Source organism: Schistocerca piceifrons, chromosome 1, assembly GCF_021461385.2.
Source record: "Schistocerca piceifrons isolate TAMUIC-IGC-003096 chromosome 1, iqSchPice1.1, whole genome shotgun sequence".
NCBI lineage: Eukaryota > Metazoa > Arthropoda > Insecta > Orthoptera > Acrididae > Schistocerca > Schistocerca piceifrons.
The window spans coordinates 1,039,662,623-1,039,685,318 of record NC_060138.1 but is presented as its reverse complement, the minus strand read 5'-3'; the positions used below and the strand labels follow the sequence as shown (position 1 = coordinate 1,039,685,318).

Below are 22,696 nucleotides of genomic sequence, written 5' to 3'. Positions count from 1 at the left end.
ACAATGTTCATAATTACATCGTATTGCTGGTATTCAATCTTTGCAGAATGTCAAATCTGATGCTAACATTCCCTCTGCTTGAGCAAAATCACACTTATGTAATTGATCTGCTGGCCCAACTGTCCCCCCTTTTCACCTACACATACACTTATCTAGTATATCATAAATTAGATTGAACTTTTAGGGGTGTGGAACAAGTTGAAATACACATGACTTTCAAGGTGCAGCAGTGATAAAATGCTTCGGTAGTGTAAATTAATGTATGACCTTCATTAAAGAACAACTCTAGAAGGTGATGGTGAAAGTGAGGAATTCCTAGAGGGGCTGTGGTCCCAAAGGGATCCTTTCCCTCTTTCCCAAAACCATTCTCTTATGCCACTCCAGCAATTCCTCATTTGCAGCATCATGCCTAAAAATATCACTAACATCCAAATCTTACTCAAACTGAGGTCCACTGTATCAATGACCTGGAGGCGGACTGCACAATCTGTCCTAGCAGATAAAAGTTGCACTACTGTGTTACTTGACAGTGAGGAGTACATGATGTATGGTTTTTGTCAGCTCTTAAACACCTCGACATACACAATTATACCTAATGATCCCATTTCTTCCATCCACACTGAGCTAAAGAAAATCCTTAAAACCCTATGCCACTCAGAAGGACTTACCAACTGCTTGCACAGAACTCCTTACCCCTCCTGACCCTAGTATCTCCACCTTCCACCTAATTCCTGAAATACACAAAAACAACCATCCTGGCCATCCCATTGGAGCTATCTACAAACTCTACCTGAATGTATCTTGGCACTGGTAGACCAACATCTCCAGCCCATCACACAGTGTCCCATTCAATGTAAAAGGTCTATTCATTTCCTGGAATGTCTAATTCATTTCCATCCGTCTCTCGCACGAAACCCTCCTTATCACTATCAATGTGACCTCACTATACACAAACATTCAACATGCACATGTCCTCTCAGTGCCAAAACACACCTCTCCCAATCCCAACCAGCAAGTCTCCCCAAAAACCTCCTTTATTTGAGGGATAGGAATACAAACAAATCAGGGGGCCTACTATGGCAAATGGGATGGCCCTGATCTATGACAGTCTTTTCATGAGTCACTTGAAAGAAAAATTCTTCAAGTTGAAAGCAGATTTGATTTAATAAACAAATATTTGGCAAATATTAAGAAAGTTCTCAATCACAAAAGTATTTCCTAATTTACATACCAAGAGAACACTGGTATCAATGAACCAATCAGCTCCTATGCTTTGAGGGTGGTAAATACACATAAGAACATTATGCCCAAGCTTCTGACTGTAAATACAAAAAATAGACCAAGATAATGCATTGAGAAGCTTTTAGCCATTTACCTGGTTAAAAATTTTAACCATCCAGTCAAGCACAGTGTATCTGACAGAGAGGAAATTGTCAATAAGCTTTCTAACTTAACCATTCCTCCAAAACACCCATTTTTAAGTCAAAATGAACGGTCAAGATCACAATATGTTTGTTTATTTACTGGTTTCAGCTTCCTATGGCTGGTGCTGCCGGCTCCTCGGTTGTCTCGTGATACCACGATTGTACGTATCACAAGACAACCAAGTAGCCACCACCCATAGGGGCCAAAAATTCTGAATATGGCTTTTACATAAGCCAAAACTGGTAAATAAACAAATATTATTTTGATCTTAACTGTTAATTTTAATTTAAATATAGCATCAGGTCGTTGTTCTCTGTAGACTATGTTGTCTAAATTTATGGATACCCATTTTTTCTCTTGATGTGAAAAGCATATATACAAGTATTCCTAAGGATCAGGTACAGGATATAATTAATGAGAACCTTTGAAGACATACCAAAAGACCCCTGACAGAGATGGTTGGTGTTTTACAGCCAGTTGAAGTTGGTGTTAAGTTTCAATTATTTTAAATTTGGAGATGATATACCTACATGTACAAAGATAGGGATCAGCTATGTTTTCTTATTGTTTGGCAAACATTTATGACAGATTTCGAGCACCGTGTCATGGAGGATCTAACTATATACTCCAACAAGATCATTTTATGGTCCCAATATGTAAACAATATTATCTTATTGACATCCCAAGATTGGAATAGCTTTTTCCTTGAGCTAAACATAAACAGCTTGAATAATAACATCCAGTTTACTGTGGAACACTTCATTAATGGAACCCTACCTTTCTTAGATTTGCCTATTACACTTGAGACAACACAATTAGTTATGATATTTATAGAAAATCTACGACTTCTGACCTAATAATTCATAATTCTTAAAACCATCCAACTGAATAAAAGATGGCAGCACAACATCCTATTGTCTCAAGAAGCCTACATGCGTGAGTTCAGGATAATTCAGTTCATAGCCCATTCCAATGAATAGAGGGGTTACTTTGTCAGTGACATTAATAGGAGTGTTTTAAAGACCAAGAATGAGAACTGTAATCCACCTGTGGCCCGAGGATCACTTAATGGTTCCAGTACTCTCACCCCAATGCACTATAAGTCCCACAACAATTTAGTTGATTGTAGAGTACCTTACTAAGGTAACATTTTCAGAAGGATTGGCAAATATCTGAGTTCCAAAAACATAGTTCCAACCTACTTCACCCCTAGAATAATGGCCAGAGGTTCAGACACCGGAAAAGTCGAGATATGAAAGTTATAAATCTCCTGAGTATATTGTACTACATGTGATGGGTGTAGTTGAAGGTGTTTCAGTCAACCAATAAAAAATTTAGAGATATGCTTTAAGGAGTGCATTGACAGCCCAGGCTCCAAATCAGCCTTAAGTATCCACCTTTAGGAAACAGGGCATTCAATTATAGATCTCCCCTCCAATCTTCAGACACCGTATCAAGAAAGTGAGGGCAAGAAGAATTGGAAATTTATTGCTCAATGAATAAATCCCCAGATGAAACACTCAATGCAAAGATGGATGTATACTACATGAACTATTTGTCTAATTTTGAATGTTTGAATAAGTAGATTATTGGTTCCTAGAAACAAATTCTTTACGCATTGAATTTATATGTCAGTATATTCAATCACTTGCTTGTTGGAGGATTAGTTTAGTAGCATTGTACCACCACTTTTCATCCTTCTCATCAATAAACATGACTCAGCCCTTCTCTGACTCTGTGCATGCGCCATTTCTTGCATGGTTCTGTCAGTTTTGGTCAGTCTGAGGCTGTCTGTGAATAAGGTATGTGTTCAGCTTTGCTTCTTTCTTTCTAGCTCCTAACTGAAGTTAGGCTACACTTATTTGACTTTGTTTCTCTGGATGTTCTTGTGGCATTTATGACTTTCTGATTTCTTATGTTTTTCATGGTCACTGAGACATACCTTTATTTTATAGGGCCCAATCATTTTAACTTGGACCTCCATTTTACAGCAAGTTATTTATTTTAGTTGCTTTCACAATGAACTGTGGAACTTGTCTATAACTGTCTTTCATGTACAGTACAGTGATTTTAAAGATAATGTAACTATACTATTTTAGATGCTTATGTGATTGTGATCACTTACCTTTAACAACTGATTATTCTGAAGAGTAAATATGTTGTTCCTCCTATGTAGAGATCACCTGATAATGCATTTTAAGAATAAAAAGCCAGTTGTGATCTTTCAATAAAAAATGGAAGATTTTTTATTCAACATGCAATATTTTGGCGGTGGTTGTCCTCATCTCAAAGTTACATATTCTTCAAGACTCATAAGCTGAGTACCCAGGTTTTATACAGAGTTACTAATAGCATCTTTAATGTCTGGGCTCTTTGGTAAAGAACTCCTATACTTCCTGCAGTAACTGAACTCCCAGTTGCAACTCATAGTCACCTGGTACTAATTGAAACTCAAAGCCACCTTCCTTGACATTAACCTTCATCCCACTGAGGAACGCATCCAGACCTCAGTCCATATAAAACTAACCAGTATGCAGAAATACCTTCACTTTGACAGCTGTCAGCTCTTAAAAGCTTCCTTCCCCACAATTTCAGCATCTGTGGCAAACGTAATTGCATCACCACCAAATCTCTCAACATCTATACTAACAAATTCTTCTAGGCTTTCCTCTCCCTCAACAATTCCAAGGATCTCATTCACAAACAGACCTTCTGCACAGTGTTCTCTGGTTGCCCCCCCACCCCCAAAAAAAGCTCTCAATTCCAAAAAACTCAGAAGCACCTACCTTTTTCCCAGAACCTTTCAGGTCTTTAAAGTCTCAATACATTATTCCACCAATGCTATGACTTTCTCCAGTCCAGAAATGAAATCATTACCCTGATCTACTCCCCTTCTGTTACCCTCCTAACTGCCCTAACATTCTCATTGAACAAGATGACGTTTCAAGACCATTGTCCTTATATCTACAATCATTCTTAGTGTAAATCTTGCCCATGTATCCACACACTATCACTTACTCCAGCCCCACAACTACTAAATCATAATAAATAAAAATCAGAGCAAAATGTGAAACCATGCATATCATTCACCAACTAACACATGTTCACTGCATGGTATTTTGTATAATAATGACCACCACAGAACAGGCTGATTATGTGAATGGACACAGAACTGTCCACCATGGGAATGTCAATACCGAGTTGCTGATGTGACCATGCTATACACCATGACTGACAATATCCGAGAGCTTGTTAGAACTCTCAGACTATTTGGGTCCTCACACCTGGTGCTAGTTTCCTTGAACTCCAGAGATGGAAACTTACTGTCTAACATACCTACGTATCTTGACACCCTCCTGTGCTATTATTCTATTACATCTTTAGTCTTTGTTTTCTCTCTCTTTTTGGTTTTTACCTTATGTTCTTTACCAGTTTTCTCCAAGTTCTTAATCACAGTGTCAATTTTACTTCTCATTTCCCTACCTATTATTCCATTTTTACTTCTTACTCAGTCATCTTTATATTGAATCTGGCATAGCAGTTACCAGTGTACCATCTTTGACCATGTCTTCACAATTGTTAGATCGCTTTCATCTGGGGGCTGAGAGACTTGCCCCTCCTTTCTAACCATCCACAACCTACGCCTTTTCTTTCTCTGAGAAAGGAACTAACAGTTCTGAACGCTAGAATAGTTTTTTGTGCTTCTCTGTGTGTGTCAATTAACAATACATAGAATTTCACCTTTGGAAGTATAGCTATTCTGAATATTTCTTATTATTTTTATTATATTCTTTGTCACATGAAGTAATCCCTGAACTAGTTTATACAACTTATTTTAATGTTCTGTATCTCTTCTTCAGAAAGAAGCTAAAGCTGAAAGTAACTCACTCTTCTGGATCTTAATTATAATGACAATACTCCTCCTGATTGTCATCATTATTCTTATATTGTGCTGCATGTGTGCTGGCTGCCCCCTCTATATGAGCCACAGGTAAGTAACACTTATTAGTACGAGAGTACATACAGTGTTAAATGAATCCCAATATTTTCTCAAGCAAGACAGAGAAGTTACAACTGTGACATAAAAAAAATAAAAATAAGCCATTAAAGAAGAGAAAAAAGAAAATGTTAACTTCATAAAACATGTGTAACATTTGCAAATTTGGGTTCTCTATTCTAACCTCTAGATTACATAAAAATGATAATAACTATACTAATAATAAATCTGTAGACAAATTTTCATGTGGTTTACACAGGGGACTTAAGTATAGCTTTTGGTGCTGTATAAGCTTTACCTCATCAGAATTGGATCACAGAAAAAGAGGTATCCATACACGTTATAAAAATGTGGGTTTGTATGTCTGCATATTCCATATCTCTTCCAAAATGGCTGGATTGATTTCAACCAGCCATGGTACACTGGCTGGAAAGAATTCTTGTAGGGGTAAGAACCACCTTCCTGTCAAAAGTGTGGTGGTGGTTGTGGTGGTGGTGTGGTGAAAAAGAACTGTAAGCCACAACACATGAATACCCAGATTTTAATCATTCAGTACGGGGTGCAGCCACTTTGAGAATTGAGAGCATGTAGAGATTTGAAACAAACTTTGCATATTATTTTAAATCTTTAAAAAAGTTTTTCTTGCTGACACTCCTCCACAAAATGATGACACATTTGAATTTATTGCTTCTTTACCACTAACTGTATTCACGATATATTTTGCAGACAGTGTTAATATACACCACTGAGTATACCTGCAAAATTATATCATTGTACAATGCATAGTTCAGGATGTATTATGTAAAAAACACTGAGATGTGTGAAAAACTGCCACATCAGAAATTAATTGAAAATTATTATTACTAACCTGCTGAATTAATTTTGATAAAATTTGGTAACAAGACAGCTTGAACCATGAGGAAGAACATAGGCTATTTTAGACAGTGTGCAGTACAAGATACTTACTGAGTCATAGAATATTATGTGAATTAGGCAAAAAACTTTATCTCTGAAGAAGCTATTTACACTTTGACATTTGATCTTTATCACACTCATTAAAATGCTTTTATTGGTTGATATGTGCTACATTATCACATTAATCAATACAATGCTTATTCAATCTCTAATAATCACTTATAAGATACTCTCTAGAGCTCTGCTTAACAGAGTTGAAGAACAGGTAGATCACCTCACTGAAGAATACCACACTCATTTCCGGAAAGGAAGATCATTTGTCAAACAGATATTCAACCTAAAAAGCATTCTGCGAACAAGAGCTCTATGGTGCCAGAACACTGTGGTTACCTTTGTCGACATTAAAAAAGCATGACTCAGTCGACAGACAAACACTATTTAGTACCTTGGAAGAGTTTGGAACTGACAAAATATGAAACAAATCATTAAACAAATGCTAACAGATGCCATCTCGAAAGCCGAGTGCCTTGGGCAAATTTCTGATCCATTTGAAATTAAGACAGGGGTCAGACAAGGAAATGGATTATCCCCAATCCTCTTCAACATTGTACAGGAGAAAATAGTGAAAACCTGGGAAGAGGCTCTGAATTTGGAAGGAATAAGAGGAATATGTATTGGGAGGAAAAGACAGAACCAGGAAATCAAGTGTTTAGCTTCCGCCAACAACCTTGCTGCCTTAGCCAACAACTGGGAAGGTGCTCGCAAGATGCTTGGGAGTCTTCACGAAATCACAGATAAAAACAGGTCTTCAAATTTCCTATGAAAAGACAGAATATATGGAGTGCAGGCATCAAAGAGAGAGCTGCACAGAAGTAAATCATGGGAACATTAAGAAGACAGAGAAGTTTAAGTACACTGGTGTCCAAAATTAAAGCAACAAACGGAAATTTTACAAGGTTGCTTTTATTTTACCACATAACAGTATAAAGATGTGCTAGTACAGTATAAACAAAGTAAAGAATACAGAATGTAAACAACTGCAACATACATAATGTAGACAAAAGTGTTCTTCATTTTTTCCAACTTAATGGATTTGCACACACATTCCAACAACTGGTTAATGTGCTCAGTATGGGGTGCAACCACTTCTGGCAGCAATACAGGCCTGACAATGATGGGGCATGCTGTGAATAATGTCATCAGTCTCTTGTTGAGACAATAGTGTCCATTCTTCCTACAGATTTGCTCACAGTCTTGGTGGATGCAGACTTGATGCAAGCCATCTCCCAAGAGCATTCCAGACAGGCTCTGTGGAATTCAAATCAGCAGAGCGAACAGACTACACTATGCATGCAATATTTTCCATTTCCAAGAAAACATCAACCACCTGTGCTCTATAAGGTCGAGCATTATCGACCATCAATACAAAGTCTGGGCCCACAGCACCTTGCAACAACCGCAAATGCGGTTCCAAGATCTCATCACAATACCTGACAGCAGTTAAACCTTCCCTATTCACCCTATTTCTGAATAGGGGTTCGAGTGGTAAACATAATCCCTGCCTGCACCATTAGGGATCCTCCTCGATATTAGTCTCTTCCACAATGTTTGCATTCCGAAATCGTGTTCCACGTTCCCTCCAGATGCTAATTCTTTGAAAATCCCTCTCCAGACTAAATTGGAACTAATTTGTATAAACTACATTACCGTTCGACTGACCAGGTGGCATGTTAATGACACCACTCTAGACATTCCCTTCTGTGAAGATGCCTCAGAGGTAGGCATACAACAGGTCTCTGATTAAAAGCCACTCTGCCATAGTCTTCTACACACCTTTTGCCTCAATACAACAGTTCCAGGTGATGATGTGAGTTCACATGTCAGTTGCCTTGCAGTGCTAAGGCTGTAATGTTGTGCCCTTACAGCCAAATAATGGTCCTCTCTTCTGAAGTTACACGTGATAAGCCCTGTCCTGATCTTTGGGATACAGTTTTGTTCTCTATAAACTGTTGCCGCATCTGAGAAACAACAGAACGCTTCACATTAAGCCATCAGGACACACGAGTTTGCGATTGTCCTGCTTCCTTTCTTTCTATGGGCCTCCACCGCAGAGAGTCTGATAGGCATCTTCTCTGTGCCATACTGCACCGTCTGCGAGTGTGTACACAGCGATTGTGGATGTGGGGATACCTGACAAAAACTACTTCATTCATTGGTGCCCTGACGTCATCGTTAGCATGGTTGTCCATTGACTGGAATGTCATCAGAACATGATTGTACAGACATCCGATTAACAGTTTGTATGATTATATAACAAATTAGGCACAGGATGGGGAAATAGTGGTTTGTTGCTTAATTTTGGATGCCAGTGTACCTGGGGGGGAATGAATCCAGTCAAACAGACTGGATAAGGAGGAGCCAGAAAATTAGACTTGGCCTACAAGCTAACACAGAAGAAGAACAATAAATAGGCTTACCCTAGAAATCCAAAATCAGACACTATAATTTGGTAGTACAGCCTGAAGGACTGCATGCTTCAGAGCATCTTATTTTAAATTTAAATATAGGGGAGGTTCAAGAACTCAAAAATAGCAAAAAAGGAAAATTTTTAGAAAAATACTACACCACAGAAGACTGCTGATGGGACTTGGAAGAAGAGGAAAAACGAAAAATTATACAAGTACACTGAAAAGGTCATGGACACAACGAGGAAGTGGAGGTCGATGTTATATGGACACCTAAAAACTATGGATGAAAGCAGACTGACCAAAATGATCTTCAGCTACATAGTGGGGTTAAAGGCCACACCTAATAGGCAGATGAGGGAAGAGGGCAGCAGCAGAGTTGGAATTATGCCACAGATACAGTAGAAGAGAGTTTACTAGCAGAGTTAACAGCATAACTTTATTTCAAAATAAACCATCAAACAGGAGGCCCAAACAGATCATTTCCAAGATGGAGAGAAAAAAAAGAAGCCCAAATATGAAGAGGTTCTGGGAGGATAAGGAAGGAGAAGAAGTCTTAAGTCCTCTGTGGTCCATAGCGGACCAATTTCAGAAATAAAAAAAATCATACTACTTGGAGATCTCATGTAGAACAGATGAGTGATGCACATGTACCATGTAAATGTATAAATGTCAACTTAGGGGCTTTTGCAGAGTAGGTCAAAGACCAGACTGCGAGACCAAACTGAATGACATTGCAACAAGTTAGAAGGAGAGGCCTAATGTTCAAATGAGTGTGAGTCCCTGCTGAGGTCATTGGTCCCTAGACTTACACACTACTTAAACTAACTTATGCTAAGAACAACACACATACCCGTGCACGAAGGAGGATTTGAACCTCCAGTGGGAGGGGCCGCACAATCCGTGACATGGCGCCTCAAACTGCATGGCCTTCTGCGTAGCAGAGGCCAAATGTTTGAAGATGAAGAGCATAATATAATTATAATAATAATAATTATTATTATTCTACATTATCACTTGCAGACATTTAAAGGAAATCTGTGAATTTATGCAGTGTTGGCTGCATCTGCAGAATTCAGCACAGTAGCATTTTATTTTTAGCTCACTTACATCAGCAGCAAGTAACTTCTAACTAATGTCAGTTAATAATAATGTCAGTCAATAATCATTGTCTCATACATATGAATGCAGCACAGAAGCCATTGTACATAAAGTAGTATTAATTCAACATTACACTGCAGAAGCTGTAAATCGGAACAAAAAGCTCTATTACACATTCTGAATGCAAGAAAAGATGCTGCTTATGTAGAATAAGTGAGGCATTTCTTCAAGCTAAATGCAGCAACTGTTTCAACCATCGAAGAACATTTGAATCTAAAATAACTGAAGGTTATATAAATTTCTACTCTTTTGGAAGCAAAATTTGATTTCACATCAGCTACCAAGAAGGCTACGAAACAGTATAAGTGTACAGATCATTAGATCCTGGTTCTACTTTGTATCTTGTGAGTCTCTTTGATCTGTGGTTGGAAGTGACATTTTTTCCCACTCATGGAAACTCTAGTACACCTTCTTTTTCTCCTGCTAAATTTAGGCCCTGACGCAATTCATTATTTTTGTTATTGTACATTCTTTCCTGACCAGCTCTAACTACTGTTCATATAATAGGTTTGTGGGTACTTTTCATGTGTTGCTCTCATTTAGTGTATTTCTCTTTATGAATAAGTATAATGTTGTTCTTAAGCAGTTGTTATCATCTATTCAGTTCACTGTTTTCCCATATATTGTACCAAATTTGCAAAATTTTTCATAAATTTGAACAAGATATGCAATGTACATTTTTTTTTATATTTTTATGATGATGCAGATGATATCTTTATTAATTGATCAGCAGAGAAAAAGAATGGTATCATTATGTAGTTGCTGTTTTATATTGCATCTGATTCATGGAAGCAGTCTCTGTAACTTTACATGATCCACTTATTCACACAGTGGGTCTTTGGAAAATATTTGGTATGTTAAAGCAAATATATTGCACATCACAAAATGACTTTTTTAAAAACCTGCTAAATGTTATATTAGCTTCCTTAAAATATCATCAGTGATTCACAAAGTTTGACATATTGCATTTTGGGCACACACTCTATGACTCCATATCACCTGTCTTACATAAAATAAAATAAATGTAATAGAGAAATGAGGGTAGCAAACCTTTGTTGAAATTACGGAAACAGACTTTTTTTACACTAAATTTTATAGTGCATTTGTTTCATTTCATGTGAAATAACTGTTTCATGGAAACAAAAATAAATCCCGGGTTCGATTCCCGGCGGGGTCAGGGATTTTCTCTGCCTCGTGATGGCTGGGTGTTGTGTGCTGTCCTTAGGTTAGTTAGGTTTAAGTAGTTCTAAGTTCTAGGGGACTTATGACCACAGCAGTTGAGTCCCATAGTGCTCAGAGCCATTTGAACCATTTGAACAAAAATAAAAGACCCAAAATTATTAGCAATGCCAGCATTCATGTTAAATATAAAGCATAAAAGTATGCAATGATTAATAAGTATAATAAAAGAAAGGCTTCAAACAGCTGACTAATAATATGGATATAAGCACCAAGAAAGACTGATTTGAGCTCTGTGAACAATACACAGTAGCAACAACAAGCCAAGACATACAACCGCAGTTTAATTGCATAAGGAATTCCACTAAACTAAAAGTAGTTATTTATCATGATGAATCTTTTCCGTAATGCTTGAAAATAAAATTAAACCAGTAGACAGACAAGAAGGCAACAGGAAAATTAGTCTGAAAAGAACACACAAATTTAGACAGTATATAATTCTTTTAATGATCCAGACATTCATCATGTTCTTCAAAAGGAGAATCTTTTGAGATGTGGAATGAGTCAAGAAACGTAATAACATACAGCATCAGCAAAGATGAATTAAATATTAAGGGCCTGTATTAATAAATCAAACATTCAATCAATATAACTCGACAGAGCCTATGAGGAAAAAAAATTTTCATAGATGCGGAAAAAGTCGAAGACCACAGTCTGAGGTTTTTACATTGATAAGAACTTGAAATAATGGAAGTCACTTTTTACAGGTCTTATTAAAAGTTTATGCTCTGCAATTTCTGCATAAAAGGTAATAACAGACTTTGGAGATGAAAATTTCACAAAAATTACTTACTTCCGTTTTTTTACTACCTTATGTCATACAGCATCATATTCTGGGGCAACTCTCCCCTGAAAGAAAATATTTATTCCACAGTCACAGAATAAGAATAATACATTGGCCATACCTCTTGTAGACAGCTCTTTAAACAGTTGAGCATGTTGACAACACTCCCATAGTGACTTTCTTCCCTTATGAAGTTTGTAGTCAGCAATCACTCACAGTGCAAGAAAGAACAGTAAACATGAAACTAAAAGGAAAAATGACTTGCTACTCATTTCTCAGGCTTAGGGTTCCACATAGAGGAGTGAATCATATATATTTTTGATTTGATAGCTAGTGATGCCCCCCCCCATGAACCATGGACCTTGCCGTTGGTGGGGAGGCTTGCATGCCTCAGCGATACAGATAGCCGTACCGTAGGTACAACCACAACAGAGGGGTATCTGTTGAGAGGCCAGACAAACGTGTGGTTCCTGAAGAGGGGCAGCAGCCTTTTCAGTAGCTGCAAGGGCAACAGTCTGGATGATTGACTGATCTGGCCTTGTAACAATAACCAAAACGGCCTTGCTGTGCTGGTACTGCGAACGGCTGAAAGCAAGGGGAAGCTATGGCCGTAATTTTTCCCGAGGGCATGCAGCTTTACTGTATGATTAAATGGTGATGGCGTCCTCTTGGGTAAAATATTCCGGAGGTAAAATAGTCCCCCATTCGGATCTCCGGGTGGGGACTACTCACGAGGATGTCGTTATCAGGAGAAAGAAAACTGGCGTTCTACGGATCGGAACGTGGAATGTCAGATCCCTTAATCGGGCAGGTAGGTTAGAAAATTTAAAAAGGGAAATGGATAGGTTAAAGTTAGATATAGTGGGAATTAGTGAAGTTCGGTGGCAGGAGGAACAAGACTTCTGGTCAGGTGACTACAGGGTTATAAACCCAAAGACAAATAGGGGTAATGCGAGGAGTAGGTTTAATAATGAATAGGAAAATAGGAATGCGGGTAAGCTACTACAAACAGCATAGTGAACGCATTATTGTGGCCATGATAGATACGAAGCCCACACCTACTACAGTAGTACAAGTTTATATGCCAACTAGCTCTGCAGATGACGAAGAAATTGAAGAAATGTATGATGAAATAAAAGAAATTATTCAGATAGTGAAGGGAGACGAAAATTTAATAGTCATGGGTGACTGGAATTCGAGTGTAGGAAAAGGGAGAGAAGGAAACTTAGTAGGTGAATATGGATTGGGGCTAAGAAACGAAAGAGGAAGCCGCCTGGTAGAATTTTGCACAGAGCACAACTTAATCATAGCTAACACTTGGTTTAAGAATCATGGTAGAAGGTTTATACATGGAAGAACCCTGGAGATACTAAAAGGTATCAGATAGATTATATAATGGTAAGACAGAGATTTAGGAACCAGGTTTTAAATTGTAAGACATTTCCAGGGGCAGATGTGGACTCTGACCACAATCTATTGGTTATGAACTGTAGATTAAAACTGAAGAAACTGCAAAAAGGTGGGAATTTAAGGAGATGGGAGCTGGATAAACTGACTAAACCAGAGGTTGTACAGAGTTTCAGGGAGAGCATAAGGGAACAATTGACAGGAATGGGGGAAAGAAATACAGTAGAAGAAGAATGGGTAGCTCTGAGGGATGAAGTAGTGAAGGCAGCAGAGGATCAAGTAGGTAAAAAGACGAGGGCTAGTAGAAATCCTTGGGTAACAGAAGAAATATTGAATTTAATTGATGAAAGGAGAAAATATAAAAATGCAGTAAATGAAACAGGGAAAAAGAAATACAAACATCTCAAAAATGAGATCGACAGGAAGTGCAAAATGGCTAAGCAGGGATGGCTAGAGGACAAATGTAAGGGTGTAGAGGCTTATCTCACTAGGGGTAAGATAGATACTGCCTACAGGAAAATTAAAGAAACCTTTGGAGATAAGAGAACCACTTGTATGAACATCAAGAGCTCAGATGGAAACCCAGTTCTAAGCAAAGAAGGGAAAGCAGAAAGGTGGAAGGAGTATATAGAGGGTCTATACAAGGGCGATGTACTTGAGGACAATATTATGGAAATGGAAGAGGATGTAGATGAAGATGAAATGGGAGATACGATACTGCGTGAAGAGTTTGACAGAGCACTGAAAGACCTGAGTCAAAACAAGGCCCCCGGAGTAGACAACATTCCATTAGATCTACTGACGGCCTTGGGAGAGCCAGTCCCGACAAAACTCTACCATCTGGTGAGCAAGATGTATGAAACAGGCAAAATACCCTCAGACTTCAAGAAGAACATAATAATTCAAATCCCACAGAAAGTAGGCGTTGACAGATGTGAAAATTACCGAACAATCAGTTTAATAAGCCACAGCTGCAAAATACTACCATAAATTCTTTACAGACGAATGGAAAAACTAGTAGAAGCTAACCTCGGGGAAGATCAGTTTGGATTCCGTAGAAATACTGGAACACGTGAGGCAATATTGACCTTACGACTTATCTTAGAAGAAAGATTAAGGAAAGGCAAACCTACGTTTCTAGCATTTGTAGACTTAGAGAAAGCTTTTGACAATGTTGACTGGAATACTCTCTTTCAAATTCTAAAGGTGGCAGGGGTAAAATACAGGGAGCGAAAGGCTATTTACAATTTGTACAAAAAGCAGATGGCAGTTATAAGAGTCGAGGGAGATGAAAGGGAAGCAGTGGTTGGGAAGGGAGTAAGACTGGGTTGTAGCCTCTCCCCGATGTTATTCAATCTGTATATTGAGCAAGCAGTAAAGGAAACAAAAGAATAATTCGGAGTAGGTATTAAAATCCATGGAGAAGAAATATAAACTTTGAGGTTCGCCGATGACATTGTAATTCTGTCAGAGACAGCAAAGGACTTGGAAGAGCAGTTGAACGGAATGGATGGTGTCTTGAAGGGAGGATATAAGATGAACATCAACAAAAGCAAAACGAGGATAATGGAATGTAGTCGAATTAAGTCGGGTGATGTTGAGGGTATTAGATTAGGAAATGAGACACTTAAAGTAGTAAAGGAATTTTGCTATTTGGGGAGCAAAATAACTGATGATGGTTGAAGTAGAGAGGATATAAAATGTAGACTGGCAATGGCAAGGAAAGCATTTCTGAAGAAGAGAAATTTGTTAACATCGAGTATAGATTTAAGTGTCAGGAAGTCATTTCTGAAAGTATTTGTATGGAGTGTAGCCATGTATGGAAGTGAAACATGGATGGTAAATAGTTTGGACAAGAAGAGAATAGAAGCTTTTGAAATGTGGTGCTACAGAAGAATGCTGAAGATTAGATGGGTAGATCACATAACTAATGAGGAAGTATTGAATAGGATTGGGGAGAAAAGGAGTTTGTGCCACAACTTGACCAGAAGAAGGGATCGGTTGGTAGGACATGTTCTGAGGCATCAAGGGATCACCAATTTAGTATTGGAGGGCAGCATGGAGGGTAAAAATCGTAGGGGGTGACAAAGAGATGAATACACTAAGCAGAAGGATGTAGGTTGTAGTAGGTACTGGGAGATGAAGAAGCTTGCACAGGATAGAGTAGCATGGAGAGCTTCATCAAACCAGTCTCAGGACTGAAGACCACAACAGCAACAACAACAACAACAACATCTAGTGATGCAAAGAATTCAATGGGCCATACAATTATTTTCAAACACAATCCAAAAGTATACCTGCTTGCTGCTTGACATGTGTATGTGTTGGGGGGGGGGGGGGGGGGCATGGGCGTTAGCGCAAGCATGAGGAGGGGGCAGTGTGTGCTTAAGTGTGCGAGAGAGAGATTGTGCATAGACTGGTTGTTAAAATTGCAATGCTATGAAGCAGCATGAAATAAATGTTAGAAAAGGTCAAATTGGCAAGATGTGTACTATATGCTTAGTAATGCAAATAATTAGCTTTTCAATACCACCACAAAAAATAGATAGGGGTAACACTGTCTACATTCTGTGTATAAGGAAAGGTGACACAGCAGATTTCTCATTCAGAAATCACACTTCAATGTTTTTTTGTTTGTGTAACAATTATACTGTGCATCATGCAAGAAATATAAATTAAGATTAGAAATTTATTGTTTATTTGTCCAAGAATCATTTAGTACATTGTTCATACATGTGATATAGGACATTGGTGAACTACATTGTTGACATAATAACAATTCATAATAATGTAGGTTGGTGTACTACATTGCTTCAACATGTGATAATAGCAGTTATTAAGTGAGATGACATGATAAGCACAACGTAAACTATACAGGGTGAGTCACCTAACGTTACCGGTGGATATATTTCGTAAACCACATCAAATACTGACGAACCGATTCCACAGACCAAACATGAGGAGAGGGGCTAGTGTAATTCTTTAATACAAACCATACAAAAATGCACGGAAGTATGTTTTTTAACACAAACCTACGTTTTTTTAAATGGAACCCCATTAGTTTTGTTAGCACATCTGAACATATAAACAAATACGTAATCAGTGCCGTTTGTTGCATTGTAAAATGTTAATTACATCCGGAGATATTGTAGCCTAAAGTTGACGCTTGAGTACCACTCCTCCGCTGTTCGATCGTGTGTATCGGAGAGCACTGAATTACGTAGGGATCCAAAGGGAACGGTGATGGACCTTAGGTACAGAAGAGACTGGAACAGCACATTACATCCACATGCTAACACCTTTTTATTGGTCTTTTTCACTGACGCACATGTACATTACCATGAGGGGTGAGGTACACATACACACGTGGTTTACGTTTTCAGTTACAGAGTGGAATAGAGTGTGTCCCAACATGTCAGGCCAATAGATGTTCAATGTGGTGGCCATCATTTGCTGCACACAATTGCAATCTCTGGCGTAATGAATGTCGTACATGCCGCAGTACATCTGGTGTAATGTCGCCGCAGGCTGCCACAATACGTTGTTTCATATCCTCTGGGGTTGTAGGCACATCACGGTACACATTCTCCTTTAACGTACCCCACAGAAAGAAGTCCAGAGGTGTAAGATTAGGAGAATGGGCTGGCCAATTTATGCGTCCTCCATGTCCTATGAAACGCCCATCGAACATCCTGTCAAGGGTCAGCCTAGTGTTAATTGCGGAATGTGCAGGTGCACCATCATGCTGATACCACATACGTCGACGCGTTTCCAGTGGGACATTTTCGAGCAACATTGGCAGATCATTCTGTAGAAACGCGATGTATGTTGCAGTGCTCTACGATACACACAATCGAACGGCGGAGGAGTGGTACTCAAGGGTCAACTTTAGGATACAATATCTCCGGATGTAATTAACATTTTACAATGCAACAAATGGCACTGATTACGTATTTGTTTATATGTCCAGATGTGCTAACAAAACTAACGTGGTTCCATTTTAAAAAATGTAGGTTTGTGTTAAAAAACATACTTCCGTGCATTTTTGTATGGTTTGTATTAAACAATTACACTAGCCCCTCTCCTCATGTTCGGTCTGTGGAATCGGTTTGTCAGTATTTGATGTGGTTTACGAAATATATCCAGTGGTAACATTAGGTGACTCACCCTGTATTATGAGTTGACAAGTAGTAAAATTTGGTAAATGAGGTTTACTTATTACGATGTTCCATAAATTCAGACAAAGAATAGAAGCAGTGGTCAAGCATGAACTGTTTTAACTTTATGCATTTAATGTTGGTATGCATTTTAGGTAAGAAGGCAAATGGTTGTACAATATAGTTCCAGTATGATATACTCCTCTTTTGTGTAAGTTTGTATTTTCTGTGTTCATATGTAGGTTCAGCTTTTGCCTAGTTTCATATGTTTGTATATCATAGTTGTGTCTGAAGAGGTTGTCCTCCTTAAAGATGCTCCTTTATGTGAAAATTAGTATTTCATATATACACAGGCAAGGTAGGGGCAATATTTTGAGAGTTTTAAAAAGGGGTCTACAGGAATCCTTGCGTTTAGCTTTTTTTATCACCCTGAAAATATTTTTCTGTATTTTAAATGTTTTTATAGAATTTGTGGAATTCCCCCAAAAAATTATTCCATACATAAGTTGCAGCTGCATACTATAATGGTACAATGTCAGCACTGATGAGCAGCTTGTATTCTGAGTGATGACGATGATGTTTGGTTTGTGGGACGCTCAACTGCGTGGTCATCAGTGCCCATACAAACTCGCAAATTATGTAACGTCCAATTTTTTCACAATCCACTCTAACCACTGTCATAAATGATGATGATGAAGATGATGATGATGATGGTGATGGTGATGAAATGATGAGGACAACACAAACACCCTGTCCCCATATTCTGAGTGAGAATCCTAACAGCATATGCTAGTGAATTTAGTCTCTTATTTAAATTGTTTAGGTGTGCTTTTTTTCAAACATTCAAGAGCCAAAGCATACATTTGTCACAAGAATCAAAAAACTCTGTATCTCTTTTTTGTACATAGCTTATTTGTATCTAAAAATTGAGAAGGTATCCTGATACTGCACAATTATGCTACTTACCTCATCACTGCAAAAATAATGAGACAGATTAGAAAACAAGTAATTTATTAAGAATGTTCTATGTAACATATCTGATTATAAGCACAAATATGAAAGCTTTTGTTGAAAGCTTTTGTTCCACATACTATTAACACTGGCCATTATCTTTTACTTTTTGATAATACAGGTACAGAAATATAGAAGTAATGTTTTAACTAGTAAAACAGTTGTAAACAAAAACCATTTCCAATTTTCTTTTATTTTTTACATGAGAATAGCAAAATTAAATTCAAGAAAAAAGTCTTTCAGTATTTACTATCATTCTTTACACAACTCCATTCCTGGGATCACATAATGTGTTGGGCAATGAGCTGAGTTCCATGTCAAGGGGAGACAAACACAAAAGGGTAGGGTTTATTAATTGTCAGCAGTTCATGTATACAGTGAATAATGCTACCCCTTAGGGAAATCACAGCAAGGAATAGGAAGGAATACCACTTGCATTCAAGTGTGTATGCCTCATTGAAAAGGCTAGTCCGGTAGCCATTGATGGGACAGGGTGTAACCATCTGCAGACTGAGACACACAACGGGACAAACAATGCCTTTTACGGCATATTAATAATTTTTACTCATGGACCGTCTGACAGCAACTGAATAAAACACAATTTTAGTGCCATACGTGTTTCGCCTTTATTTTCTGCAAGGCATCAGCAGTGGCCTGGAATATGTACATATGTTAGCTATTTTATTTACATTTTTTGTCATTGTGCCTTTAGGTTATAAACAGTTCTGGTGGTTCGTATTTCCTATTAAGTAGTAATGTTTTGAACTGTACTTACAGGTTGCATGGACAATTTCCTACATACTACGCTCCTGTTGCATTTTTGGTGTTGTTCTTCTTCTTATGAACGCCAATTTGCGGTTTTTTTCCCCATTCCACAACACTATGCACTGAACGCTTGTTTTAAAGCAATGTTTTGGTTTCTGTTACTGACAGTCAAAATGTTTTTGCCAAAGATCGAATGTTATTGCCAAACTTATGAGTGTAACTATTGAAGTATCTGTGGCCTGTTTGTGTATGCATTTGTGTGTGTGTGTGTGTGTGTGTGAGTGTTTTTTGGTGTGGTATATATATATATATATATATATATATATATATATATATATATATATATATATATATATATATATATATATATATATATTCTTTTTTGTGCTGTGTGTGTGTGTGTGTGTGTGTGTGTGTGTGTGTGTGTGTGTGCGTGTGTGTATTTTGGTGTTATATATATATATAATGAATATAATAGAGGGAAACATTCCACGTGGGAAAAATATATCTAAAAAGAAAGATGATGAAACTTACCAAACAAAAGCGCTGGCAGGTCGACAGACACACAAACAAACACAAACATACACACAAAATTCTAGCTTTCGCAACCAATGGTTGCCTCGTCAGGAAAGAGGGAAGGAGAAGGAAAGACAAAAGGATATGGGTTTTAAGGGAGAGGGTAAGGAGTCATTCCAATCCCGGGAGAGGAAAGACTTACCTTAGAGGGAAAAAAGGACAGGTATACACTCGCACACACACACATATCCATCCACACATACACAGACACAAGCAGACATTTGTAAAGGCAAAGAGTTTGGGCAGAGATGTCAGTCGGGGCGGATGTACAGAGGCAAAGATGAAGTTGAAAGACAGGTGAGGTATGAGCGGTGGCAAATTGAAATTAGAAATTAGCGGAGATTGAGGCCTGGCGGATAGCGAGAAGAAAGGATATGCTGAAGGGCAAGTTCCCATCTCCGGAGTTCTGACAGGTTGGTGTTAGTGGGAAGTATCCAGATAACCCGGACAGTGTAACACTGTGCCAAGATGTGCTGGCCGTGCACCAAGGCATGTTTAGCCACAGGGTGATCCTCATTACCAACAAACACTGTCTGCCTGTGTCCATTCATGCGAATGGACAGTTTGTTGCTGGTCATTCCCACATAGAACGCTTCACAGTGTAGGCAGGTCAGTTGGTAAATCACGTGGGTGCTTTCACACGTGGCTCTGCCTTTGATCGTGTACACCTTCCGGGTTACAGGACTGGAATAGGTGCTGGTGGGAGGGTGCATGGGACAGGTTTTACACTGGGGGCGGTTACAGGGGTAGGAGCCAGAGGGTAGGGAAGGTGGTTTGGGGATTTCATAGGGATGAACTAAGAGGTTGCGAAGGTTAGGTGGACGGCGGAAAGACACTCTTGGTGGAGTGGGGAGGATTTCATGAAGGATGGATCTCATTTCAGGGCAGGATTTGAGGAAGTCGTATCCCTGCTGGAGAGCCACATTCAGAATCTGATCCAGTCCCGGAAAGTATCCTGTCACAAGTGGGGCACTTTTGGGGTTCTTCTGTGGAAGGTTCCGGGTTTGAGGAGATGAGGATGTGGCTCTGGTTATTTGCTTCTGTACCAGGTCGGGAGGGTAGTTACGGGATGCAAAAGCTGTTTTCAGGTTGTTGGTGTAATGGTTCAAGGATTCCGGACTGGAGCAGATTCGTTTGCCATGAAGACCCAGGCTGTAGGGAAGGGACCGTTTGATGTGGAATGGGTGGCAGCTGTCATAATGGAGGTACTGTTGCTTGTTGGTGGGTTTAATGTGGACGGACGTGTGAAGCTGGCCATTGGACAGGTGGAGGTCAACGTCAAGGAAAGTGGCATGGGATTTGGAGTAGGACCAGGTGAATCTGATGGAACCAAAGGAGTTAAGGTTGGAGAGGAAATTCTGGAGTTCTTCTTCACTGTGAGTCCAGATCACGAAAATGTCATCAATAAATCTGTACCAAACTTCGGGTTGGCAGGCCTGGGTAACCAGGAAGGCTTCCTCTAAGCGACCCATGAATAGGTTGGCATACGAGGGGGCCATCCTGGTACCCATGGCTGTTCCCTTTAATTGTTGGTATGTCTGGCCTTCAAAAGTGAAGAAGTTGTGGGTCAGGATGAAGCTGGCTAAGGTAATGAGGAAAGAGGTTTTAGGTAGGGCGGCAGGTGATCGGCGTGAAAGGAAGTGCTCCATCGCAGCGAGGCCCTGGACATGCGGAATATTTGTGTATAAGGAAGTGGCATCAATGGTTACAAGGATGGTTTCCGGGGGTAACAGACTGGGTAGGGATTCCAGGCGTTTGAGAAAGTGGTTGGTGTCTTTGATGAAGGATGGGAGACTGCATGTAATGGGTTGAAGGTGTTGATCTACGTAGGCAGAGATGCGTTCGGTGGGGGCTTGGTAACCAGCTACAATGGGACGGCCGGGATGATTGGGTTTGTGAATTTTGGGAAGAAGGTAGAAGGTAGGGGTGCGGGGTGTTGGTGGGGTCAGGAGGTTGATGGAGTCGGGTGAAAGGTTTTGTAGGGGGCCTAAGGTTCTGAGGATTCCTTGAAGCTCCGCCTGGACATCAGGAATGGGATTGCCTTGGCAAACTTTGTAAGTAGTGTTGTCTGAAAGCTGACGCAGTCCCTCAGCCACATACTCCCGACGATCAAGTACCACAGTTGTGGAACCCTTGTCCGCCGGAAGAATGACGATGGATCGGTCAGCCTTCAGATCACGGATAGCCTGGGCTTCAGCAGTGGTGATGTTGGGAGTAGGATTAAGGTTTTTTAAGAAGGATTGAGAGGCAAGGCTGGAAGTCAGAAATTCCTGGAAGGTTAGGAGAGGGTGATTTTGAGGAAGAGGAGGTGGGTCCCGCTGTGACGGAGGACGGAACTGTTCCAGGCATGGTTCAATTTGGATAGTGTCTTGGGGAGTTGGATCATTAGGAGTAGGATTAGGATCATTTTTCTTCGTGGCAAAGTGATATTTCCAGCAGAGAGTACGGGTGTAGGACAGTAAATCTTTGACGAGGGCTGTTTGGTTAAATCTGGGAGTGGGGCTGAAGGTGAGGCCTTTGGATAGGACAGAGGTTTCGGATTGGGAGAGAGGTTTGGAGGAAAGGTTAACTACTGAATTGGGGTGTTGTGGTTCCAGATTGCGTTGATTGGAATTTTGAGGTTTTGGAGGGAGTGGAGCTGGAAGTGGGAGATTGAGTAGATGGGAGAGACTGGGTTTGTGTGCAATGAGAGGAGGTTGAGGTTTGCTGGAAAGGTTGTGAAGGGTGAGTGAGTTGCCTTTCCGGAGGTGGGAAACCAGGAGATTGGATAGTTTTTTAAGGTGGAGGGTGGCAT

The 22,696-nt window shown here is 39.4% G+C and overlaps 1 protein-coding gene across 1 annotated transcript in view; it reads left to right on the top strand.

Moving 5' to 3' along the window:
- The window catches only part of LOC124777398 (cadherin-86C-like), a 286,282-nt gene that overhangs the window by 248,938 nt on the left and 14,648 nt on the right, over positions 1 to 22,696 (top strand). Inside the window, exon 18 of the mRNA XM_047252795.1 lies at positions 5,286 to 5,416. Coding sequence (XP_047108751.1) covers positions 5,286 to 5,416 — 131 coding nt within the window. The remainder of the gene's footprint in view (positions 1 to 5,285; positions 5,417 to 22,696) is intronic.